The 27835-nt window shown below is 34.9% G+C and overlaps 1 protein-coding gene and 1 non-coding gene across 9 annotated transcripts in view; one reads left to right on the top strand and one right to left on the bottom strand.

Annotated features, from left to right (window-relative positions):
* The window catches only part of PPP4R3B (protein phosphatase 4 regulatory subunit 3B), a 70686-nt gene that overhangs the window by 27600 nt on the left and 15251 nt on the right, over positions 1-27835 (top strand). For 2 of the 8 annotated variants that reach the window (XM_073023010.1, XM_073023009.1), the window contains exons 5-16: positions 886-963; positions 3098-3214; positions 4686-4802; positions 10473-10604; positions 12362-12464; positions 13808-13903; positions 14782-14823; positions 17802-17834; positions 18399-18557; positions 22972-23141; positions 26305-26444; positions 26906-27090. In XM_073023010.1, coding sequence (XP_072879111.1) covers positions 886-963; positions 3098-3214; positions 4686-4802; positions 10473-10604; positions 12362-12464; positions 13808-13903; positions 14782-14823; positions 17802-17834; positions 18399-18557; positions 22972-23141; positions 26305-26444; positions 26906-27090 — 1372 coding nt within the window. The remainder of the gene's footprint in view (positions 1-885; positions 964-3097; positions 3215-4685; positions 4803-10472; positions 10605-12361; positions 12465-13807; positions 13904-14781; positions 14824-17801; positions 17835-18398; positions 18558-22971; positions 23142-26304; positions 26445-26905; positions 27091-27835) is intronic. The other 6 variants (XM_073023007.1, XM_038006960.2, XM_073023008.1 and 3 more) reach the window with 6 other exon arrangements.
* LOC119627439 (small nucleolar RNA SNORA12) lies at positions 25489-25636 on the bottom strand. Its single transcript, XR_005243632.1, has one exon. It is a non-coding gene; the product is annotated as a small nucleolar RNA SNORA12 (small nucleolar RNA).

The following is a 27835-nucleotide window of genomic DNA, read 5'->3' as shown; positions in this document are numbered from 1 at the left end:
TCAGCCTCCCTAGTAGCTGGGATTACAGGCATGTGCCACCACGCCCGGCTAGTTTTGTATTCTTAGTAGAGATGGGGTTACTCCATGTTGGTCAGGCTGGTCTCGAACTCCCGACCTCAGGTGATCCACCCACCTCAGCCTCCCAAAGTGCTGGGATTACAGGCGTGAGCCACCGCACCCAGTCTACAAATTTATTTTTTAAAAGTACATGCTTGACTAAATTTTTCTGTTTGTCCTTTTAAACAACGCCTGGAGAAATTAGCACTTGTCTTTCTTTTTAATACCTCAGAGTCATTAGTATGAAAAGCAGTTATTATAGTGTTTTGTCATTTAGTTATATCCTTGGGGACCACAAGAACGTGTAAGACTCTGCACCAGTTGTAGGTTACTGTATTTTATGAGTTCTTGTATTTTAAATAGCTTTGTAACTTTATCTGCTGCCAGAATTCAGCCTCCTTTACTGTTTTCCTTGTTCCTTGTCTTATAATTCTTCTGTTTTTCTAATCTGTTATGGACTAACAATAAGATCCTTAGACTTGTTTGAATTATGTTTAAATTAAGAGAAAGTAGACCCTGAAAGGGGGCTAGAGAATCTAAATTCAGTGAGTTTTCACATAACACCTCTAGAACAAATATTTTTGGTTTCCAAAAAGTTATTTGTAGTTGAGGTTTTTAGTTAAAGTAGATATTGATGTATTTATAACAAGAATTGAATGGTGTAGTCAAATTTTACAAAATTTTAACACACAAATATACCCCAGAATATTAGGTTTCATAATGAAAATGCTACTTGTCAGCTATTTTTTATAATTTGTGTAAGTCATATAAATGAGTATAACCTTATCTTTTTGTTAATATTTCATAGTAATTTTTTTTTTCATGCAGGAAGATGAGAAGTTTTTGTCTGAAGTTTTTGCACAATTAACAGATGAGGCTACAGATGATGATAAACGGCGTGAATTGGTAAGTTATGAAATTCAAACTCTTATAGAGCACTTATTCTTTTGACATGCACAGCTTTTAATCTTGAATTTGCTAACTTGAGACAATTTTTTGTAATTAGATTAGTAAGAGATGAAAAGTGTGTATGTAAATTGAACTACAAAATGATTATTCAGAGTTTCTAAAATTTGTTTGTTTCTAGAATTTGTATATTTTAGAAAATTCTTAGGATGCTCTGATGTATAACCCCCCACCATTGTATGCCTTATAAATCCCCAAACCAGATAAGTGCCTTATGTTAGAACACAACTACAAAACTCAGACGTTTTTATAGTTGCAAAAGTTTACATTATAGCGATGCTTCTTTTTTTCTTTTTTTTTTTTTTTGAGACGGAGTTTTGCTCTTGTTGCCCAGGCTGGAGTGCAATGGTACGATCTCGGCTGACCGCAACCTGTGCCTCCCAGGTTCAAGCGATTCTCCTGCCTCAGCTTCCCGAGTAGCTGGGATTACAGACATGCGTCACCACGCCCAGCTAATTTTGTATTTTTAGTAGAGACGGAGTTTCTCCATGTTGGTCAGGCTGGTCTCGAACTCCTCACCTGAGGTGATCCGCCTGCCTCAGCCTCCCAGAGTGCTGGGATTACAGGCATGAGCCACTGCGCCCAGCCACAATGCTTTTCTTTTTAAACAAGAGATAAGGAAAATGCTTCCTGAATAAATGATGTAAATAATTTGGTTCTTTGGAAATTTTTTGGTTTTTATTATAAGCATTTTCTTTGAGATATAAACCATTTTGAGGAAGAGAATAGTGATTGCCATTTGCCAGATGTTTGACTTTTTTTTCAAATATAATGAGATGAGAAGGGAAAGTATATATTATAGTAATGCATATTCAGTTCTATAATTTAGCTATCTGATATTGAATTACTAAAATAATATCTTCAGTTTCAGATTTTTATTTATTGGGATTTCACAAAATAATGAAAGATGGCTGATTTAAAACCTGTAAGTCATCTTTAGTGTAGTTACTTACTAGTAACCTACTTAGTTTTCTCAATTGTAATAGTGGTGTTTTAGACTAGGGAAGCTTTGATGTACATTTCAGTCCTTAAACCAGTATTATGTTTTTGAGAGATTACTGGGGACCCAGCTAGAGTTGAGTTACAGGATGGTTTCTGTGAAAATATGTGTTCATAATTCAAAACAAATTTCTTACCTGGCATTTTTGCACTGAATGTCTTTAAAGAGTTAATTGGTCAATGTTAACCTTCTGAAAGATCTCATCTTTTTTTATTTTTTCTTTTTGAAAAAGAGTCTTGCTCTTTTGCCCAGGCTGGAGTGCAGTGGCACGATTTCAACTCACTGCAACCTCCGCCACCTGGGTTCAAGTGATTCTCGTGCCTCAGCCTCCCGAGTAGCTGTGATTATAGGCACGTGCCACCATGCCCAGCTAATTTTTGTATTTTTAGTAGAGACAGAGTTTCACCTGTTGGTCAGGCTGGTCTCAAATCCCTGGAATCAAGTGATCCACCTGCCTCAGCCTCCCAAAGTGTTGGGATTACAGGCGCGAGCCACTATGCCTCCGCCAGATGTCATCTTTTCAGAGTAGCCTGGTGCCTCACAACTGATATTTAAAAACATATTAAAAACTAGCACCCCATTAAAAGTATATCTTGCATTTTTGCGTACTAATAGATCAATAGGCAAATCCAGCATCTTAAACAAAGTATGCATACTCTCATTTGCCTTTTATCACCAAATATCTCTGTTGACCTATAAGGTCCCAATGGAGTAAGAAAAATGTTCTAATAACATATTTCAAAGGTTCACTTAGAAAGATGTGTTGTCAAACACTGCTATTCACTGGAAAAAAAAGAAAAAAGCAGCTTGCGATGCATCTTTCAGAAAGCCAGCTTACATTTCCCTTTTATGGGTGGATTTCTCTTTCTGCTTAACAGCGTCCAGTAATGCAAGTTTTACTTTTAATGGGGTGCTAATTTTTAGTGTGTTTTTAATGTAGTTTTGAGGAGCCAGGATACTCCAAAAAAGATGAGATCCTTCAGAAGGGTGAATACCACACCATGGTAGATTATTACTATAGTGTGCCCCAAGTTTATGTTTATCAACGTCTCACTAAAATTTCTAACATTACAGGTTAATTTTTTCAAGGAATTTTGTGCGTTTTCTCAGACATTACAACCTCAAAACAGGGATGCATTTTTCAAAACATTGGCAAAATTGGGAATTCTTCCTGCTCTTGAAATTGTAATGGTAATTATGCCGTTTCTTTTCATGTTTTTGAAGTTGTAAATTTGTAATAGACTTATATTATGGATGAGAAACTATATATTATAATAATGTATATTCAATTCTATAGTTTAGCTATCTTTTATTGAATTACTACAAGAATATCTTCAGTTTCAGATTTTTATTTAATTTTAAATATCAGTATGTAATCACTTGCATATAGTATGCTTTCAAGTGAGTAAAAAAACCCACGTTTTCGCAAGAATGTTCTTTTCTGTAACAGTATTGTGTTTCATAGAAGCCAGTAAAATATCTTTTGGTTTTAGATCAGTGAGTGGAATGAGGACAGACTGAAACAAGGGGATTCATGCTGCAACACAGGGTTAGGGCATAATTCTTAGACTTTTGTTTATATGAGTTTTACCCATTGGTATTTACTTTATGGAAAATTAAAACAAATTTTTAAAGTATTCGTTTAAAAATGATAACCATTATATGTTAACAAAAATAATAGAATTTTTTTCACCACATTTTCTTGAGATTGAAATCAATATAACTTCTATGAAAAAATAATTTTTTAAAAACAAAAAATTTAGTGAAAAGAGTACCATTTTTTACTTTTTTTTTTTCTGCTAATCTCTCTAATACCTTGCTTTATAGAAGGTGTCTAGATTCACAAAGCAGCTTCTACATTTAATTTGTGGTGATATGATATGTCACGCAGCCTCTGGAAAACCCCACTGTACTTGTGATTGAATGAGAGTGAAAATGACAAAGGCTCAGTATTATTTATTATTATGAAATAGTCTTAATCTTGTATACTTCCTAAAAGGATGTTAGACTCCTCTCACCAGGATTCCCTGGACCACACTTTTGAGAACTGCTGGGTTGGGGAGTGTTTTCAGAATCACCTCAAGATTTTGTAACTTATAAGTCACATACTCTTCATGTGTTGGAGGGGAAAAGTATTTAGGGTTACTACCTTAGAAAACTAAGTTGCACAAAAGGGTAGAAATGCCCAAAAAGAGTTTTCAAAAGCATGCTCTATTAGGTGAGTCACAGAAAATAGAAACAGTTACTAAGGGTAACCTTGGCAAATTCAGGACAAAAGGCAGATTCTGGAAGACTTTGAAGTCTTGGCTAGGAGACATTATTCAAATTTTTACATATATTTAAATAAAACCCCTTCCCATATATTTTACAGCATTTGTAAAGCATTGCCTTATAATCCTATGCCAATTCTTATATTTAAAATCTCTGAATATTTATTTGCAGTGGTAAAAATCTGCAGAAACTGATCATTGAATTGCCTAAACGTTTTAATATTTATAAAAAGAAAGGAAGACCATACTGGCGAGATTATGCATATTGATTGCAGTAAAACATCTTAATCCAAAAAATTGAGAGCTAGTGTATGGATTTGGGAAAGAAAAAAGAAATGTGAGAATAACTTTTGTTAACAGTCTCTTAAGTAACCTAGTTTTCCTTTTATCAGGGCATGGATGATTTGCAAGTCAGATCAGCTGCTACAGATATATTTTCTTATCTAGTAGAATTTAGTCCATCTATGGTCCGAGAGTTTGTAATGCAAGAAGCTCAGCAGAGTGATGACGTAAGTAATAATGCTGTGGTTCTATGTGAATTACCTGTAGAGTAAGGGGTGTTTGCAAACTATTGAGAGAAAAAACATAACATAATCTTAATCTTTCTTGGAAATAAAATAATAGATTTCTGACTAGTTGTGACTTTGACCAAATTAGAATATGTGGCAACTGATTTTGTTTATTGTTAAAAAAAACAAAAACAAAAACAAAAAAACCCAGATATTCAAACCAGTATTGAGATAAACAGGTTATAATAGAATCAGATTTGTAAATATTGGTCTTAAATTTCAAGTGTTAATAAAATGTGATTTCAAGCCTTAGGAGATTTACAGGTCAGGTACTTACCTAGGATAGCTAAAAAGTTGCTTTTGTTTGTTCAAAGAATATGTTTTAAGTAGGAATTAAAGTTTAATAATGACTGGATGAGATTAGAGGCTATTTTTCTAAGTGAAGTAATTTAGGAATAGAAAACCAAACATCGTATGTTCTCAACTTACAAGTGGGAGCTAAGCTATGAGGATGCAAAGGCCTAAGAATGACACAGTGGACTTTGGGGACTCAGGGAAAGGGTGGGAAGGGGGTGAAGGATAAAAAGCTACAAATAGGGTGCAGTGTATACTGCTTGGGTGATGGGTGCACCAAAATCTCACAAATCGCCACCAAAGAACTTACTCATGTAACCAAACACCACCTGTTCCCCAACCACCTGTAGAAATAAAAGAAATTAAAAAAGAAAGTTTAATAATGAGACCAATATTGTCTTTTCCCACTACTGATATATTTAAATTTTCCCCTTAAGCTATTTTAAGGACAAAATGAACGTAGAGCTATAATTTAAAGTACTTTTTTTTTTTTTACATTAAAAATGCCTTAGTTTTAAGTAGAAGGGAATTATAATTGTCTTCCTTTTTGTTTGTTTGAGACAGAGGTTCGCTCTTGTTGCTCAGGCTGGAGTGCAATGGCGCATTCTTGGCTCACTGTAACCTCTGTGCACCACCACGCCTGGCTAATTGTGTATTTTTGGTAGAGACGAGGTTTCACCATGTTGTTCAGGGTGGTCTCGAACTCCTGACCTCAGGTGATCCACCCGTCTCAGCCCCCCAAAGTGCTGGGATTACAGGCATGAGCCACCATGTCTGATCCTCTTCTTAAGGAAAGTTTTTGATTCTCAATTTTAATTTGATGCTTACATGAGTTACCATTGAATTAAATTATAGTTGTTTTATGTGTTTTGTGTTTAATCTTGTAATGTGTCCTTAGCTTTATGCTTTCTGTATTTGTTAGTTATTTTCAATGTTTTTTAAAGTGATTTTATTTTAGAATCAGCTTGGGCTAATGCAGTATAGTCAGTAGAGAAGTAATATTTTGTGTTCTCTCTATATATTTTAAAAATCAAACAATGCTAATTCTGACTTTAAAAAGAAATGCCTACTTTATTAATAATTTTATAATCTCATTGGTTTATCTTAATGCCACCCTTTACAAAAGATAACTTTGAAATTTAACACTCCCATTGCTCCATCTTCAGTGATGTGTGTGATTAAAGGCATTTATCATAAAATGACCATGAATCAATCTCAGACCATGATCATAGTAAACTGTTAACTTCAGAATTCTTAACTCTTCAAGCTTTGGTTCCTGTTTTAATTAGAAATATTTCTTGTTTAATTGATGCATAAGACTTAGAAAAGCAGCGATTGATTTTTTCACTATGAAAAGTTCCTTTCTCAGTGTTTTTTTTTTCTTATAACAACCTTCAAGGGGTTTCATTTTCCTGAATTTTCTGAGAGCTAACAATTTTACAATTTTAAAACTGTGTTGCCTCAAAATAATTTAGTCCACAAGAGAAGATAAATCTAATTACAAAAAAAAAACCCAAATTAAGTCTTCTACATGCTGAATTCTATACTGGGCTGGTGGTGACCTTTAGGAAGAAAACAGAAAGTGATTTATCTGTATATTCAGTGGCAGTTGATATTTTAGTGCCCTTTTAAAATAAATGCTCAGCATTCAAACATTTCCTTTTGGTAAAGTATTATGGAGCAGATTTGATTATGGCAACATGGGTTACAATATTTAAATATGTATTAAGATAAAAAGAAATATTAACATATTTTACTATAGTCATTGTTTCTATCTAAGCAGAAAGAGTAAATTTAGCAATAATGTCGTCTTTTTGTTATGCCACAGATTGCAAATATTTTTATATTAATGGCCTTTGAAACATTCTGTAAAACTTAGAGAACCTGACTGGATTTGTTAGATGTTTTCTCATTTAAGAATAAAATCTCATGTTAATTTTTTAGATATGATAATAACATTTGTGTTATTTTAAAAGAATCCTTATATTTTAAACATTTATGCTGACATATTTATATGGAATTTGCTTCAAACTAAATTCTGTAGTGTAGAGATAAGTTGGTGTATTAAACAAGATTGGTTGTGAATTAATAATTGTTGAAGCTGGGGTGGATACATGGGATTTATTATCCTCTCTAGTTCTTTATATATCTGAGATTTATCATAAAAAGAAGTTAGGAAATACATAAGTTAATCTCTATAGATTGACCTTTCAGTATTTTGAATTAGGTCACATTTTATTTCTTAAAATTTCTCCAAGTCACAATAATAATAAAACGAACTCCCAGATACCCTTCATATAAATTCCCTCCCCAATTGTGTGTTTTGTTTTTTTTTTTTTTGAGACGGAGTCTTCACTCTGTCACCCAGGCTGGAGTGCAGTAGCGCGATCTCGGCTCACTGCAACATCCGCCTCCCTGGTTCAAGCGATTCTCCTGCCTCAGCCTCCTGAGTAGCTGGGATTACAGGTGCGCATCACCTTGCCTGGCTGATTTTTCTATTTTTAGTAGAGATGGCGTTTCATCATGTTGGTCAGGCTGGTCTCGAACTCCTGACCTCAGGATCCGCCCTCCTCGGCCTCCTAAAGTGCTGGGATTACAGGCGTGAGCCACCGCACCCGGCCCAATTGTTAATATTTTATCTGTCATTTGTTTTGTCATTCTTTCTATGCTTGCATTTGTATAAATACATATGCATACATGGGTATTATTTTCTTTCTGAACCATTGAGGAATAAGGTGCAGAAATGATGACAAACTGTCCCTTTACCCCTAGTTACTTCACTGTCACCAACTAAAAACTCTTACCACAGTATAATTATCAAAATCATGATATTAAGATTTTTATAATACTGTCATCTAACTACAGTACTCATTCATATTTTATTCATTGTCTCAGTAATGTCCATTTTAACCAAGACAAAAACAAAAAGTTTCTGATCTATTATCCAACAACTTTGGTTGGTCTGTTGTTTCCTCACAATTAGATAGATTCTAGTTACTTCTTTGTGGCAGAAATGGCATAGAAGTATCATTTCCTTCAGTGTGTCATATCAGGAAATCCCCCCAACTTTTAAAAAAGAATGTGCCAGATGTGGTGGTGGTGCATGCCTGTAATCTCAGCTACGTGGCAGGATGAGGTGGGAGGATCTCTTGAACCTAGGAGTTCAAGACCAGCATGGGCAACATAGCAAGATCCTGCTCAAACAAAAAAAACAAAACAAAACAATTGAGTTTTCATTTTTTTCTGTCCAGGCTGTTTGTCATTCCACAGACTTAAGAATTTGGACCATTACGTTCTGTAGAACTTGAGGAGCTACTTATAGTTGCACTCTTCAAATCAGAATGAGTTGAAAGAAGTATTGGTTTTTATATATGTATGTGTATATATATGTTACATATAGTCATCCCTCAGTATCTGTGGGGGATGGGTTCCAGGAAACCACCTTCCCCTCCCACTGGGACACTAGGATACCTAACTCCACTTATGCTCAAGTCCGTTATATAAAATGGCATAAAATTTGCATATAACCTATGCACATCTTCCCTTATACTTTAGATTATAATACCTGATACAATGCAAATGCTATGTAAATAGTTGTTATACTATATTGTTGAGAGAATAAACATTGTTTAGAGAATAATAACAATAGTAATAAAAGAAAAAATCTGTACATGTTTCAGTATGGATACAACCATTCTTTTTTTTTTTTTTTCCTTTCCCAAGTATTTTTCATCCTTACTTGGTTGAAGCCATGAGTATGGAACCTACAGATGCAGAGGACCAACTGTATTACTTACACACACACACACGTACTTAGAAGCATTCATTAAAGTTGCTGTAAAGCAAATTATGTTAGTGGTTGTTTTTTTTTTTAAGACAGAGTCCTGCTCTGTCACCCAGGCTAAAGTGCAGTGGCACGATCTTGGCTCACTGCAACCTCTGCCTCCTGAGTTCAAGCAATTCTCCCTGCCTCAGCCTCCCAAGTAGCTGGGTTTACAGGTACCCACCACCACACCCAGATAATTTTTTTATATTTTTAGTAGAGATGAGGTTTCACCATGTTGGCCAGGCTGCTCTCGAACTCCTGACCTCAGGCAATCCTCCCGCCTCAGCCTTTCAAATGGCTGGGATTATAGACGTGGGCCATTGCACCCAGCCAATTAATGGACTTTTTATTAAATTCTTGTGTTTGTATTAAGCAAACTGGAAATGTTTTCACAACATCCACCAGTTATTTTTACTCTGGTTCAAAATATTCTTGCTCTTGCCATTTCTTCTTTTCTCCTCTTATTTACTGTATCCATCAAACCTAAGATATGCAGATGCTAATATTTCCTTGATCTTACAAGACAGTGTCAGTAAAAGATTTTTATGTAATTTTGTCATGATTACCACTTGGCTGATAGTGACTGTCCAATGCCGTCAATTACAAAATGTATCTTAATTTTAAGAGGTTAAAATTTTTAAGAAATCTGTTTTAGAATCAGTGAAACAAATGTAAACATCTAATTTTATTTATATTTCCCAATCAGAAAATAGAGATGGCAGCTTAGAATCCGGACAGTCTCTCCTAAAAATACAAAAATTAGTCAGGCATGGTGGCTCACGCCTTTAATCCCAGCTACTCAAGAGGCTGAGGCAGGAGACTCGTTTGTGAGGTTGCACTGAGCCCAGATTGCCCCACTGCACTCCAGCCTGGGCAAGAGAATGAGACTCCGTTTCAATAAATAAATAAATAAATAAATAAAACCCAAGAGCATGTTACTAATGTAGCAAATCTAGCTGATATTAGATTGTTATATAACACAGTGTCTTCTTGCATGAAGAGTTGTGTACTGGGTTATTTCTGGTCATTTTTTCTGTTTTTTTCTTTTTTTTTTTTTTTGCTAGGAAGGATTTACTAGTTAGAGGCTGAGATAATTTATGTCTTAGGGTCACATGATCTTGTTTGTTTAGTCAACCTCTAAATTTATGCCTGAATCTGAAACTCAAAATGAGTAAGAGTTACTGCTAAAGAATTGTTTTCCACTTCCTATAAGTTGCAGCATGCTCTGCTTTTGTGGGTTTTTTTTTTCTTCTTCTTCTTTTTTTTTTTTTTTCTGGAGTGGCATTTTTTTCACTCTAGTGTGGTATTTTATAGAACCTTCAAAAGCAGTAGGAATAAAAGTTTAAATAAGCTATTCCATTCTTTGTTTTTTTCTCTATATAATTCTCACTTTGCTCTTTCAGTTGGTGTTTTTGTCTTAGATCTATACCAGGTCTAATGGAAACATGTTTTGTTTTGTTTTCTTTTGTTTTGTTTTGTTTTGCCACCAGGATATTCTTCTTATTAATGTGGTAATTGAACAAATGATCTGTGATACTGATCCTGAGCTAGGAGGCGCTGTTCAGTTAATGGGACTTCTTCGTACTCTAATTGATCCAGAGAACATGCTGGCTACAGCTAATGTAAGAAATTATTCTGAGATAAAAATGTTTTGACCTAGTCAGTTTTAGGTGGCTTTGTAATAAAGTTTTGAGAAACAAGTATTTTAAGTATTTGTTCAGTTGGTATTTAAGTAGCAGTGGATTCTTACAGCAATTCATTTGTGGTAAAATACAAAATTGTTATCTATTAAAATCTTAGTAAAATGTTAAGAATTCCATTTATGGCCCTTGGCCTCTATGTGTTAATTTCTTAAAATTTAATACACAACAGTGTGAATATACTTAACACTACTAAACTGTACACTTAAAAATGATAAAATTATTATTATTACTATTTTGAGATGGAGTCTCACTCTGTCGCCAGGCTGGAGTGCAGTGGCGCAATCTTGGCTCACTGCAACCTCTGCCTCTTGGGTTCAAATAATTCTCCTTTCTCAGCCTCCTGAGTAGCTGGGACTACAGATGCATGCCACCACACCTGGTTAATTTTTGTATTTTTAGTAGAGATGCGGTTTGACCATGTTGGTCAGGCTGGTCTTGAACCCCTGCCCTCAGATGATCCACCCACCTGGGCCTCCCAGAGTGCTGGGATTACAGGTGTGAGCCACTGCACCTGACCAATAAATTTTTAAATAGCAAGTTTTATGTTGTGTGATTTTATCACAATAAAAAAGGAAAAATTTATACTGAATGATCTTAATTACATAAGACATTTAAAAAGATTTAAGGAGTAAATCCTTAATACTTAAGGATTAGATACTCCAGAATATTAAGTCATTCTCTCAATATGGAGGGATATTTTCTTTATAAAATTTCCTTCATATTTAAAGAATATGTACATTGTTTTTAAATCATTACAAATTTGTATGCCCAATTGTGTAAAAAATAGTGGCAAAATCCATAGACATTATTTTCCAAATTTTCAAATTATAAAATTTTAAAATGCTAAAAATTGATTTAAATTTTGTCTTTTCATCTAGTGGCTTGATAACGTTATTCAGTGGTTTTTAAAATTTGGATAGAGTTGGTGAAATCTGGGGTTCCAAATTTTAAGTAGTTAAGTTGCTATCACATGGGCTTAATTGGTTCTTTTTCTTTCTAAAAATTTTTATTCTTCCAAAACAGATTCATATGTGCCTTTTCCCCACATTTGAATGTTATTTTTAAAGTTGAGAGAATTTTCTTTCTTTGTTACATTCTTGGGAAAAACTCAATACACTGCAAAGAGAGAGAGACAAATGGGATCCATAGTGATTATGGTGTATGCTGTTCTGACTTACATGTTATTTATTTTGTGTGCGTTTTATATGTTTTCTATTTGTGTTGAGAACACTTAAAATCTACTCTCTTAGTAGTTTGCAAGTGTAATAAATTGTTAGTAATATGTTATTATATATGTTGTACAATAGATTGGTTCTTCATTGAATTTCATATTCATATCACAGGCATCTTTTGGAAAAAATTATTTTGAATAATTTTCCTCAGATGCTATCTGATCTTTATCTTGCCTTCAGTTTTACTTAGTATATAATATGAAGTAGACGTAATTTTCAGTTCCACAGAAATAAGATTAAAGTGAATATAGTTAGTTTTTGGTTCTTTCACAATATATAACTGTTTGATTTTTTTCACAGTATCTTAAAGTATCTGCTTATATATGATCTGTACTGCTAATTCTTTTTGTTTTGTTTTGGTTCTGGAAAAGGTATGTACTGCTGATCTTGAAGATGTTTTTTATTTACAAAAGTAACAGTATTCTTTTAAAAATTCTGTTTCAGAAAACTGAAAAAAGTGAATTTCTAAATTTCTTCTACAACCATTGTATGCATGTTCTCACAGCACCACTTTTGACCAATACTTCAGAAGACAAATGTGAAAAGGGTAGGATCTCTTATTTATCTGCTATGATTTCTGTTTTTAAAGAAGGATGAGATAAATATTAAACTAACAGGCAATTTACTTGAAACTTTATGAGACAGGGAAATTATGACTGAAAAACTTAAACTGCAATATAAAATTACGATTTTCTTGTTTCTTAGGATTATGGAAGTGACTATTCTTTCAGGGGCCATTTCTATAGTTTGTTACTACAGAAGTTTCTCTGAATGTGTAGACCACTGGCAGAAAACAAAAAAAGAAAATGTGGCAAACAGTATTACACACTAAGGAATTGAGATGTAGACACTTATCAAAAGAAAGCATTGTCCCCAAATTTGTGAGAGTTGATATCTAGAATGAGTAGGAGCAAATAGTATAAATATTTTAACTTAGTCTCCAAATGCACATTCATATGCCAATATATGCTAATATATATGGGCAAGGCTTTTTCATTAGTATTTTTTAAATTGCATTTCCATATTATCTTTCTTATATAATCAGCACCCGTAATTCAGCAGCTGCAATTTCTGTTTCAGTTTATTAAAATGGAGTGAAAATCTAAAAATATTTTTGAAGGAGTCTGAGTGTAGAATCCTACTGTGGTTTTAGTATATCCCTCCAGGTAATCATACTTGCATATATCTAATTTGGAGGCAATTTTTAAATTGAGTTCTACTATATTCAACTTAGCCATAGATATTACAGTTCTCTGAGATTTCATCAACCTCAGAGATTTCATCAATCTCATATGTTACCATATGACCATAATACATACTAATATAAGCAAAGGACTTTGAAAAGCTTACAACTTAATTAGTGAAATCAGAAATATGGGGAGCATAATAGAACATTAGCCACTATCTGAAAATATTTGCTAACCTGAAGAGTCACTTAAAAGGAAGTTAGTTAGGAGAATTTTATGAAACTAGTAAGTTGAAACATGAGCACACCCTGTGTAATACTATCAGTTCCATTTCTGAGTATATACTCTAGGGAATGTTTGTGCATATGCAGGTACAAGAATGTTGCTGCATTGTTTGTGGTAGGAAAATGAATAAAATATGTTTTTTTCAAATAATGGAATGCTATATAGCAGTTAAAATAATTGAATTTTGATGTATCAACTGAATAATTCCCCAAAATATCAAGGTGAATGGGTACAAAAGCACATCACAGAGGGTTTTCTTGCAGAATGGTTCCATTTATATAAATAAAAATAATGCATTTTTTATGTTCATTTTAATAAAACGCTTCCGGCTTACAGAAATATATAGATAATAGTATAACAGACACTCATATACTCCCTGTTGGCTTTATCAAAACTAACTTGCCATATTTTTTTTCAGATTTTTTTTTAAAACATTACAGATATAGTTGGAGTTTCGTATGTACCCCTTCACATTCCCATTCCCATTCTACCCCCTCTTCCTCCATCTCTCAAGGTATGCTGAATTTGGAGTTTATCACTCCTGTGTTTACTTATGTTGTTGTGATGTGTATATACAGTATTATTTTTCGTATTTTCAAAGTTGCTATAAATTTAATGTCTGTCATACGTATTATTCTGCATATTTTTTATCCAGTGTTATTTTTGAGATCTGTTCATATTGATCTAATTCATATTGAAATAGAGTTCTTATTTAATTTTAACTCCTACATAATCCTCTCTTATGAGTATGCTGTAATAGAGCCATTCTGCCTCTAATGTGCATTTGTTTCTAGCTTTTTGCTATTACAAATAATGCTCCAGTTACATTCTTGTGTTTCCCTATGCACATGTGCCTTGATGTGCTCTAGAATGTATGCCTAGAAATTGGAACTTATTTATAATGGCCTACTTAGTTGAGTTTTTTGTTTTTTAAATTTAAAGCATAAACACATTTATTATTCTGGAGTTTCAAAAATTCCTGTATTTTCTGTTTTTAAAAATGAGATGTATAATGGATGATCAAATGCAAATATTATTTTAAAAAATTAAAAATAAAAAAACAAAAATGAGATGAAGAGAAATATCCTAATTGTTGAATGATGAATAGGAGAAGGTAAAAGAAGATATGTCGGTTTTATCCCTGGTTGTAATCTTACTTTTTATCAGAATATATATGCTATGTTGTCTTTTAATAATTCTATAGCTACATCCACTTTTGTAAAAGATTGCAGATATAGTTATAATTTTGCTGAAGCAACCAAGTCTTAATGGTTATTTTGAGGGTAAAATGAGATTATGATTGAAGTCATGCATTGTATATTATAAAGTACTAGGGAAAGGTGGGTTATTATTACTGAAGTATTTGATTTTAATTTTTAATTTTTTTATTAGATAATATAGTTGGATCAAACAAAAACAACACAATTTGCCCTGGTAAGTATAAATTCATACTTTACGAATACATGCAAATTATAAACTTTTTTTCTACTTTAAGTGTAATACACTTATTATATAAGGCTAAGAAAAGCATATTTTGGCATAAAAACAAAATCCAAAAATTTATTTTTGTCTGTATTGTAAAGAAAAAATTCCACTATCTCCAGTATTAAAAATAGAAAACTAGTTGGAATTCTGTTGTTTTTTCCCTGAAAATGTATAGCTTGTTTTCTGACGTTGTTATGAGAAGGCATTGTCTGAAAGTCGAGGATTTAGTTCTTATTTTTGAAATGTAGTAAACTAAGACCAGTTACTTTGCAACTAACTTTCATGACCACTTTATGCTTATTGTTCATGAATCTGAGTCAAAAAGTAGTTGTTCCTATTTAGAACAGGCATACTAGGTATGGGCTTGATACTAATAAAGACATGTGCTGTGTACACCTAGTGTCCCATGCCTTTTCTGCCAGCCTCATCAAATCTCAAAGGGGAGCCAGTTTCAAATAAGGAGGCTGTTCAGAGATTGGACTATTTAGAGATATGAGTACTTTCTTGTCCCAGTTATAAAGATGAAGACAAGACATTTGTTTAACACTGTAGGTCATTGTTTTTTGTTTTGTTTGTTTTTTTTTTGTTTGTTTTGTTTTGAGATGGAGTCTAACTCTGTCGCCCAGGCTGGAGTGCGGTGGCACAATCTTGGCTCACTGCAACTTCCGCCTCCCAAGTTCAAGCGATTCTTCTGCCTCAGCCTCCCAACTTTTTGTATTTTTAGTAGAGATGGGATTTCACCGTGTTAGCCAGGGTGGTCTTGATCTCCTGACCTCGTGATCTACCTGCCTTGGCCTCCCAAAGTGCTGGGATTAGAGGTGTGAGCCACTGCGCCTGGCCTGTTTTTGTTTTTTCAATTTAATTTCCACATACAGCATTGAGGGTCAAGGTTAAAAAATCTTTTGTAATAAAATTTGGGAATTGAGAAATAAAGAAGAATTGCTTTTTTTTGTTTGTTTGTTTGAGACAGAGTCTCACTCTGTCACCCAGGCTAGAGTGCAGTGGCATGATTTCGGCTCACTGCAGCCTCCACCTCCTGGGTTCAAGCAATCTCCCACCTCAGCCTCCCAAGTAGCTAGGATTACAGGTGCATGCCACCACGCCCAACTAATTTTTTTTGTATTTTTAGTAGAGATGGGGTTTCACCATGTTGGCCAGACTGGTCTCAAACTCCTGACCTCAGGCGATCCACCCACCTTGGCCTCCCAAAGTGCTGGGATTACAGGCATGAGCCACCGCACCTGGCCAGGAATTGCCTTTAATGGTGAGGGATTAGTTCAAATTTTGGCTGTGGTACTGGCTGTTATAGAAATTGGTCTGGAGCAAGTGAAACTCTTTACTTGCATTTAAAGTAGAAACAATCCTTGAAATATCAGAATTTTATTTTGTGTATTTATATGTGATGGTCATTCTGTTATTAGAAAGAATGCTAATTTATTCCCAATAGCATTGTAGTTCCCCAAAATATTTATGTATATAATCTCAAGTAAATAAAATAGTTGTACTAGATGATGTCATTTTTTAAAAAATTCCGTAAGACTGTGATTTTATAATTTCCTTACAGCTTAATATTTCCTTGTCTAGCCAAGCGTGGTGGCTCACACCTGTAATCTCAGCACTTTGGCAGGCCGAGGCGGGAGGATCGGTTGAGCCCAGGAGTTAGAGACCAGCCTGGGCAACATAGTGAGACCTCGTCTCTACAAAAAATAAACTGGGCATGGTGGTATGTCCCTGTGGTCCCAGCTACTAGGGAGGCTGAGGTGGCAGGATCACTTGAGTCTGGGAAGTTGAGGCTGCAGTGAGCCAAAATTGTACCAGTGCCCTCCAGCCTGGGTGACATAGTGATACCTTGTCTCAAACAACAAGAAAATATTTCCTTGTCTAAAACACTTATAATAGGGGTGCATGATTGTCCATATGAGCCCTTGACATAAATTAAAATTTGATGTTCAGGAAGTAGTTCAAAATCATTTCATGGATGTATAAACCAAAGCCTCAGGAAAAGAAAAATGCAAGTTTATTCATTAAGTCCCTCTCTATGGATATCATGAGTTGATATTTTAAAAGTTGTATATAGGCCGGGCTCAGTGGCTCATGCCTGTAATCCCAGCACTTTGGGAGGCCAAGGCGGGCGGATCACAAGGTCAGGAGATTGAGACCAACCTGGCTAACATGGTGAAACCCCGTCTCTACTAAAAATACAAAAAGAAAAAAAAATTAGCCGGGAGTGGTAGTGGGCGCCTGTAGTCCCAGCTACTCAGGAGACTGAGGCAGGAGAATGGCGTGAACCCGAGAGGCGGAGCTTGCAGTGAGCCGAGATAGGGCCATTGCACTCCAGCCTGGGCTACAGAGCCAGACTCTGTCTTAAAAAAAAAAAAAAAAAAAAAAAAAGTTGTATATGAAATTATATTAAATTATGCTTAAGAATCTTAGGCTGGGCGTGGTGGCTCACGCCTGTAATCCCAGCACTTTGGGAGGCTGAGGTGGGCGGATCACGAGGTCAGGAGATTGAGACCATCCTGGCTAACCTGGTGAAACCCCATCTCTACTAAAAACACAAAAAAATTAGCCGGGCGTAGTGGCGGGCGCCTGTAGTCCCAGCTGCTTAGGAGGCTAAGGCAGGAGAATGGGTGAACCCGGGAGGTGGAGCTTGCTGTGAGCCAAGATCGCGCCACTGCACTCCAGCCTGGGCGACAGAGCAAGACTCCGTATGAAAAAAAAAAAAAAGGAATCTTGATGTAATATTTTTCATTTGATATTCAAACAGCCAAAAATATCCTTTTCTTAAAATGGCTTTTCTAAAAGCATATAATTTTTCTTGAGAAATTTGTATTGAGCCACTTTAGGCAAAATGTTTTAAGTTTTTTTTTTTAACGGTGGGCCCTTTTATAGATTTATTAATATTAATAATATAGCATTTATTACAGAAACATTACCAAGAACTCCTCAATGCCATCAAGGTATTATTATCATGTTCATATATTTTTATTGCTCTTTCTGTATTTCATATTTTATGCAAATATGAGTCTTAGTTATCTAGTAGGTAAAACTGATAATATGCTTCTGCCTAATGAAAAAGTAAAAATCTACAGCCTTTTTAATGGATATGAAAAATGGAGGAAATGGGCCAGGTGCAGGGGCTTACACTTGTAATCCCAGCGCTATGGGAGGCTAAGGTGGGAGGATTGCTTGGGCCCAGGAGTTTGAGACCAGCTGGGACAACATAGTGAGGCCCCATCTCTACAAAAAATTGAAAAAAAAAAATTAGCTAGCATGGTGGTGTACATCTGTAGTTCCAGCTACTCTGGCAGCTGAGGTGGGAGGAACAGTTGAGTCTGGGAGGTGGAAGCTGCAATGTGCCATAATCACGCCACCACGCTCCAAACTGGGTGACAGAGTGAGACCTTGTCTCAAAAAAAAAGGAGGAATTACAGTTTAGATTTCGTTATAAAATAGGATGTAAGCTTTATTTATTCTTTATTTAGATATATTCAGTATTTTCATGAGATTACTTTCTTTTGTAGATAATTATCAAACAGCACAGCTACTTGCCTTAATTTTAGAGTTACTCACATTTTGTGTGGAACATCACACATATCACATTAAAAACTATATTATGAACAAGGACTTGCTAAGAAGAGTCTTGGTCTTGATGAATTCAAAGCACACTTTTCTGGCCTTGTGTAAGTATAAAATGTTTTAAGGAGCAACATTTTTAATAGAGATAAAACTGAAGTTACCCATTTGAAGTTATTTATTAGCAGTGTATATTCTATGAATGAGATGATTGTGAGAAGTCCTACTCTTTTGTTCTTATGTAAAGGGTGAGAGGACTAGGTTGTAGTGATTTTCCCACCCACATATTGCTCACATTTAGATTCAATGAGCCTAACTTTTGTTGTGATACAATACCATGTGCAGTGATAGCATTTTACTAACAGAACCAGTCCTGCTGTTTTTTTTACATCTACTTCATCAAACTGTCATTTAGTAGTCACTCTTTATAATTATCCTGATATTTGCATCAATGTTGATTTTTGGCAGACTATAAACTAAAAAAGTTTCATAATTCTGCCTGCAAACAGAGAAAGAAACATCCTCCCTCCAAATGAAAAGGATTTTGTGATTTTATTCTGACCATAAAAATTATAGCTTAAATATAGACATTTAATTTAATGTAAAGAGAAAATGTTAATCTCCCTAATCTTTATTTTTATGGACTTAAAATAGCCAGTGTTAACTATCTGCGTTCTTTATACCCGTACCAATTTAGATAATAAACATATTCACACATGTATAGAGGATTTTTTTGTGTTTTTTATATTTACAAAACAGGATCATACCAACACATTTCTCAGCCCCCTAATACTACTCTAGCTTATTCAATATTGTGTAGACTGATTTTATTCCTGGAGATAGCTGAGTAAGATTTTATAGTATGGCTCTTCCACAGATTCTTCTACCATTCTCCAGTGAATAAATTACAAGATTGTTTTTGCTTTTTTGCCACTCCAAACCTCACTGTGGTAAATAGTCTAATACATAAATCTTTTAAGTACTGATTTATTTCTTTGTATAGGATAGATTCTCAATAATGGAACTGGTAAGACAAAATGTTTATCTGTTTTATACTTTTTAATGTATCCCTTTAAGTTTTAATTTACCATATAGCTGCCAGATTACTTCCCCCAAAATTGAAGCACTTTGACATTCTCCCAGCATTCAGTGTTACTAATTTTAAAATGTTATCAATCTGATAATGGAAAATGTGTATCTCATTGTTACTCTAATTTGCATTTTCCCTGACAGCATCTTTTCATATATTAGTGTACTTTGCATTTTTATCTGTTGTGAATTGCCAGTTATCTTTTTCTTAGAGCTTTTTGCATATTAGAGATACTAACGGTTTATCATGTTTTGAGGAGAGCATGTCTATCTTCATTGTCTTTTGTCTTTGCCTTTATTTATAGTGTTGTTTTCCAAATAACTTTAAAATTTCCTTGTGATGACAAAAGTGTCTTTGTTTTCCTTTTATGACTTTTAGGTTTTTTGTTTTGCTTAGGAAAGTCTGTGTCCTAAGATTATACAGATATTCTCACTTCTAATATCTTTATTTCCTTTTTTACATTTATATATGTAACACATGTGAAATTTGTTTTTGCATGTACTTTCAGAGTGTTTGAAATGAGTGTTTCCTAGATATATAGCCAACAGTATCAGCACCTTTATTAAGGCAAGCATACCTTTCTCCTTTCCTTCTGAAAAAAAATTTTTTTTTTTTTTTTTTTTTTGAGACGAAGTCTCGCTCTGTCCCCCTGGCTAGAGTGCAGTGGCGCGGTCTCGGCTCATTCACGCCATTCTCCTGCCTCAGCCTCCTGAGTAGCTGGGACTACAGGCGCCCGCCACCGCGCCCGGCTAATTTTTTGTATTTTTAGTAGAGACGGGGTTTCACCGTGGTCTCAATCTCCTGACCTTGTGATCCGCCCGCCTCGGCCTCCCAAAGTGCTGGGATTACAGGTGTGAGCCACCGCGCCCGGCCTCTTTCTGAATTGAAATATAATTTCTGTTATACAATAAGTTAACATATGTATACTTTTGTTTTATTTCTGGATTGTCGTTTAATTTCACCAAATGAAAAAGTACCAGTGTTGGCCAGGCGCAATGGCTCACGCCTGTAATCCCAGCACTTTGGGAGGCCAACGTGGGTGGATCACCTGAGGTCAGAGTTTGAGAGCAGCCTGGGCAACATGACCATCTCTACTAAAAATGCAAAAATTAGCCAGGCCTGGTGGTGTATATCTGTAATCCCAGCTACTCAGGAAGCTGAGGCAGGAGAATCACTTGAACCCGGGAGACGGAGGTTAAAGTGAGCTGAGATTACTCCACTGCACTCTAGCCTGGGCAATAGAGCAAGACTCCGTCTCAAAAAAAAACAAATAAAACAAAAAAAACCCAGTGTTTATTATATTATGCCAGGCATTATCGTGTCTCTGTTGTAAGGTTTAATACCTACTGAGACCCCTTCACTTTTGTTTTTCATACTTTTCTTGGTTGTTCTTAGACATTTATTTCTTTCATAATAACTAAATGATTATATCCAGTTCATTTTGATTGGAATTACATTATATTTTTATATTAATTTTGGAATGGTTGATGTTCTTAAGACGGATTTTCCTATTTGGTTCTCTATAAATAGTACTTTTTGATGACTGCAGAGTACTTCCCTTAATATGAACATGTCAATTGAGTGCCTTTCCTTTTTTTTTTTTTTTTTTTTTCCCTGAGACAGAGTCTTGCTCTGTTGACCAGACTGGAGTATAGTGGTGCAGTCTCGGTTCACTGCAACTTGGGCTTCCGGGGTTCAAGTGATTCTCCTGCCTCAGCCTCCCAAGTAGCTGGGATTACAGGCACCTGCCACCACACCTGGCTAATTTTTTGTATTTTTTGTAGAGACGGGGTTTCACCATGTTTGCCAGGCTGGTCTCGAACTCCTGACCTCGTGATCCACCCTCCTCAGCTTCCCAAAGCACTGAGATTACAGGCGTGAATCACTGCACGCAGCCACAATTTCCAATATTTAAATGTTTATATCATTTCAAGATTTCTATTATTGTAAGCAGGGCTGTTGTAACTATAGTTCTGTGTACATATCAGTTCATTTACCAGCAGTGTATAAATCTGCCTCTTTGCTCACACACTTGCCAGTGCTTCACTCTGTTGCATCTTAAGTAAACCATTTCTTATCCTGCCATAAAAAGAGGGGAGATTGCAAGTCTAACATTTCTCCCCATACTTATTTGGTGTTACAGTTAACATTTATCCCTTATGTGGCCTATTTCTGTTTTATTCTCAGATAATGTTTAGAACCTCTTGTGACAGGCACACTTCTTTATTTAATGAGTTTCATCTATGAACAGAGGGTTGGAATGAGAAAATGACTTATAAAATCAGAACCCTTATGTTTTGAAGATTTGGCTAGTGGTATCTGTAGAATAAATTAAACTACTTAGGGGGAAGGATACAAGTTAAAGGATCAACAAATATAAAAATAAAGGATTGAAATTACAGTCCTTCCTCTTCCATAAAATTTTTAGCAGTAATATTGCTAAATTTAGTAAGCTATATTTAGCTACTCACGAGTTAAAAAGGAGATTTCTTTTCAGTATCCTAAAATGTGAAGTGAAGTTGTACTTCTTATTCCTTACTCTGTTTTGCTTTTAACAAATACAATCTGATCTGCCACAGTGCATGTTTAGCCAGGTAAAATAGCTTGTAAGCAATTGGTACATAAGGGAATGATGTCATTATAATATGGAGATAGGATTGGTTCACAAATGTTTGTTTGTTTGTTTGTGTTTTGAGACAGAGTCTCATAGACGGGGTTTCACCATGTTGGCCAGGCTTGTCTCAATCTCCTGACCTCGTGATCCGCCCGCCTCGGCACAAATCTTTTTTCAAGGCAAGGAGAAGTAGAATAGTGTGAGTGGAAATAGCCTTGATCAAAGAAGTAAAAAACCTTTAGATCTCCTGTTATGTGATTGGCATCTGGCATCAGGAGCCTCTTTAGCTGTATTTTCAGAAAATTAAAAACAAGCTTTTGCCTCTAAAGCTCACTCCCTCAGAGAGGCAAGGCAATCTTAGCTCATGGCAGATTGCCTACTCCTGTGCCCACCTTAATGACAGTGCCCCCAACTGATTCTGAGCTGCCTTCACTACATTGTCTCAGCATCTACCAGCACTGCTCTAAATACTGCTAGCATTTTGCATATTTTTTAATCTCTGTCGTAGAGCTACCTGCCTGGGTAGTTTATCTCCTAGATTCCAATTACTGTTTGTTGTTGTTGTTGTTGTTGTTGTTAGTTCTGGCTACAGAGTTGTACAGGTTTTGAGCGGTCCTCTGCAGCTCTGTTTTCCTCAAAGTCCAGTTTTACTGAACAGTTTTACTTTTCATTTTAGAGGAGTTTACTTTTTACTTTATGCACAGTTTTACTTTTCATTTTAGAAGAGCGTATACATTGCTTTATAGTGGGAAAACACCTGTATAATAATTGATTTTAGTAAGATCATTAACTTATCCCCTATATTATGTTTTATTAGGTGCTCTTCGCTTTATGAGGCGGATAATTGGACTTAAAGATGAATTTTATAATCGTTACATCACCAAGGGAAATCTTTTTGAGCCAGTTATAAATGCACTTCTGGATAATGGAACTCGGTACAATCTATTGAATTCAGCTGTTATTGAGTTGTTTGAATTTATAAGAGTGGTAAGTTTATATAAAACAACGGTTATTATATGTAATTTTATGTAAATAAATAATTTTTTATGTAAAAGTAAAAGAATTATATGTAAGCAAAGTGACTTCATTCCCTTTTCACCCCTGAAATTATATATTCCATGTGTCTTAGAATCTATTTCTAATGAACTGAAATTTAAAAAATCAGTAGCTTTTTAATTCTTATTTGCCACATGGTTATAGTTTAGTGGTTTTTATTTTTGACGCTAATATTTTTTAATGCTAATATTTTTAATTGTGAAATATGAAAGTGAAATTCAGCGTAGTCTTTCAGCCCATATTTACTTGATTTTCTCAGTTCCTTTTTTATTGGCCCAATGTTTTATGATCTCATTTGGTATATGTGGACATTTCAGTCAATCATGCCTTAGTCATGTGATCTTTTAGGAGAAGGTGATATTTTTATTGTAAAGGTAGTGATTTAAAAAGAATAAAGATGGAAAAATAATTCATTTGGTGTTGGGTGTGATGGCTCACATCTGTAATCCCAGCACTTTGGGAGGCCTGGGCGGGCCGATCACTTAAGATCAGGAGTTAGTAACCAGCCTGGCCAACGTGATGAAACCCTGGCTCTACTAAAAATACAAAAATGAGCTGGGTGTGATGGCACACAGCTGTAGTCTCAGCCACTTGGGAAACTGAAGCACAAGAATCACTTGAACCCAGGAGGTGGGGTTGCCGTGAGCCAAGATTACATCACTTCCTTCCAGCCTGGGTGACAGAGCAAGACTCTTGTCTCAAAAAAAATTCATTTGGTAGACATTATACAAGGTCCATAAAAGGTAGAATGGAATCCTAGAATTTTAAGTTAAAGAGATCAGGAAGTTAGATGGACTACTCCAATTACCGTATTTTATAGATCAGGGAATTAAGACACCCAAAGTTATTAAGTGACCTATTCAAGAACATCCATTTGGATAGTAGCACAATCAGGACCAGTCAGAACTTGAAGCTTTGTCCCAGCTTAGTTTTAGGCAACAGAAGATTTGTCATAAACAGTCTGGAGGGCAATCTATGTGAATAACAGGAGTGCGACAGATAACTGTAGAACCACTACAACAAATTTACTTCGCCTGTACTTAAACATGCTGAAATCATTCTACTGAGGAAATGGCCACATGGTTGGAAAGAATTTGGGTTTTATTTTTTGTTTTGTGTTGTTTGAGACAAGGTCTCATGCTGTCTGTCGCCCAGGCTTGAGTGCAATAATGCAATCAGAGTTCACTGCAGCCTCGACCTCCTGGGCTCAAGCAGATCCTCCCACGTCAGCCTTCTGAGTAGTTGGAAATACAGGCATTCACTAAAATGCCTGGCTAAATTTTAATTTTTTTTTTAGGTATGGGGTCTCCCTGTGTTGCCCAGACTGGTCTCAAACTCCTAGGCTCAACCAGTCCTCCCACCTCAGCCTCCCAAAGTGTTGGATTACAGGTGTGAGCCACTGCACCTGGCTGGAAATAATTTGAAAAAAAGAAAGTCGAAGCTAGAAATTCATTCTCTAGTTTTATTTCTTACAAATCAGATATCTACTGAAAACATGCTGTTCTCATGTGAAGATTATTTGGCTGACTGGATTGTTTTTCTAAAAGTGGTCAATTGCCAAGTATATGATTTTTAAAAGGATGAAGAGGATAGAAGTCTTTAACCTTGTAAAAGAAGAAACATGGTTAACTAGCTCACTAGTTCCCATTGTACTGCTACAATAAATCAAAGCTTTCTGTTTTATTTACTTTATATTTTTATCCTTTAACATTTTGGTGAGATACAGATAAAGCAAATTGTAGGGTTTACAACCCCGTCCCTATGCCCATGATGGAATTGTTTTTCTGAAAATAAGTTTGAGTGGTTGATTTGTGTACCTTGTGCCCCAAAACTTAAAGTGTTTTTTCGTTTCACATATAACAGAGCCATTGCCTAGGTTTCTAATTTCTGATTTGCATGTTTTTAATTGAGATGTACAGGAGAACTAGTTTTAAGACTTAAGTTCCATAATGCAACCAAATTATAGTGTATCTTTTTAAGAAATGGCCTGTGTGTTTCTTACTATGTAGTATTATCTATAAAGTCCTGAATCACATCTTTAATTTTTTTTTTTAAATAAGCCTACTGGGCATGTGTGCATCTGCAGTGATGGTTTAGAATTTAGAAGTTATTACTATCAAGTAGTTTATTTCACAAAGATTATACTATTGGAAGACTATAGGAATAGACAAGTAGAATTCCAGATAGTTTATCAGATCTGTGTGTATAATATAGTCAGAGAAATCTGTGCTTCTCATTACTTAGGTAAGATGTATCCTCTGTTGTTTTTTCTTCTTCTATATGTGAGAGCCAGCCGCTGATGTGAGAAAGACTTGTGAGAGATCTCTTTGTCATCAAGCCTTTGCCAGCTCCTATGTAATACATGTGGTGGAGTTAGGCTCATTCAAAAACTTAACAAATGTACCAGAAAGAAAACCACCACAGCCATATCCCATTTTGATAGCAGTTAAACAGGAAGTCATTAAATAACACCTGTTTGTTGAAAAATACGTTTTTCTTTTATTAATACATAATATTGTACAGATGTATTTGGTACACGTATTTATTTTAACATGCATAGAATGTGTAATTATCAAGTCCGGGTATTTGGGATATCCATCACCGTGAGTATTTTGAAAACGTAATTTTAACATCTGCCCTCTAACCAGCTGTGTGCTCTGGATCAAACCATCCAGCCTCTCTTAGAGCCTCAATTTTGTTTTTCTCTAAAATGGGGATAATAAAACCTATCTCAAAGAATTGTTGTGAAGATCAAATGAAATTGTATGTAAAAGTGCTTTTTAAGTTGTAAGGTGCTATATATATATATATATATAAAATGCAAAAAATAAACAGAAGATGTAAAATAAATCTATTTACTTTTCCAATGTTCTTTATAGTCCTACAAAAGGGCTCCAGTAAATTGCTTCTCCTTTTTTTTCAAGTTTTCTGTGCAGTCCTGACTCATGTGTAAAGAAACCAGGACATTACGTTTTGGAAGGTGATTTTGAAAAACCTTTTTTGATCAGCTTTAGAACTACAAAACAAAATTTTAAAGTTTTTCTTCTAATAAGCATTGTATTATATTTTAAATGTAAATTTTGTGCTTATACAGGAAGATATCAAGTCTCTTACTGCACATATAGTTGAAAACTTTTATAAAGCACTTGAATCGATTGAATATGTTCAGACGTTCAAAGGATTGAAGACTAAATATGAGCAAGAAAAAGACAGACAAAATCAGAAACTGAACAGGTATGGTTTAAGTATACTGCTTTTATAGCCTAAAAAATTGTGTCCAAAATTGTCTGTAGTTCAGATTTTCTGTGTGAAATTTATTGAGGAAGTTTCTTTTCATCACTGGATAGCATAGAGTTAAATAGGAGGGTAAGGTGTCCCCCACTACCCCATATCATTTATATGATAAATTACTACTTTATCTTAAGTAGTTGTATTTTATTGTAACTTAAGAAGAATATTTAGTTTAATTTTTGTATTAAGATTATAACTTAAGAAGAATATTTAATTTACAACATTCTAAAATATTTTGGAGTGTTCTCTGGCTACATCTTCTATCATTACAGAGATTATTTTGATATAAATTATAGTCAGTTAAAATTACTTCAGTTCCTCTTGGTTATACATATCTTTCCTTCAATTCAATCTGGTTATGACCTTTAAATCATTACTCAGTATTTGTGATATATTTCTTACAGTGTACCATCTATATTGCGTAGTAACAGATTTCGCAGAGATGCAAAAGCCTTGGAAGAAGATGAAGAAATGTGGTTTAATGAAGATGAAGAAGAGGAAGGAAAAGTGGTTGTGGCGCCAGTGGAAAAATCTAAACCAGAAGATGATTTTCCAGATAATTATGAAAAGTTTATGGAGACTAAAAAAGGTATTCAAATTCTGAATTTTTGCGCAGTGTACCCTCTTATTTGGTGCAGAAATTATTTTGTTGCTTGTGAAGTTTTGTTTGTAGTTTATAAAGCAAGAAAGACAAGAATTTTATACCAAATTGTATTCTTTTAAAATTATGTACTTTTTCCAAATCTGTCTGGGAATTCTTTTCATGTTTAAAATGTTTCTCTTCAAATTTGCCATTTTGTAATGCTATTAATTTGCTAGTTAGACATTGAGTTACCTACTTACACTTTTCTTTCTGTGAATAGTCTTGGCTTTATTTCTATACTGAAGTTCTCAGTAATAACAGAGACCATATAGCTTCATAGAAACCTTCTAGAGTACTTTGCCTGTGTCTTTTACAGCTGATAAACTGAACTCAAACAAGTAACTTTGCTCTTTGAAATTTTAAAATTACGAAAGTTGCATAAAGATATACTATCAAGAGAAGTGAAAAAGTAAAACTTCCCTTGGCTTTCAGATGTGTTTAACTTGTTTTATAAAATGAAGATCTTGCTAGTACTATATCTTTCAAAAGAACTAATCATTTTATTTCTGTGGCCTGAGGAATTACCATTTTTTGGAATACTGCCCTGTGTATGTCATTTAAATATTTAATTAAAATTTATACCTTGCTGGGCATGGTGGCTCACATCTGTAATCCCAGCACTTTGGGAGGCTGAGGCAGGTGGATCATTTGAGCCCAGGAGTTCCAGACAACCCTGGGTAGCATGGTAAAA

The sequence above is a fragment of the Chlorocebus sabaeus genome, chromosome 14 (assembly GCF_047675955.1).
Source record: "Chlorocebus sabaeus isolate Y175 chromosome 14, mChlSab1.0.hap1, whole genome shotgun sequence".
Taxonomy (NCBI): Eukaryota; Metazoa; Chordata; class Mammalia; order Primates; family Cercopithecidae; genus Chlorocebus; species Chlorocebus sabaeus.
This window is presented reverse-complemented; position numbering and strand designations above follow the sequence as displayed.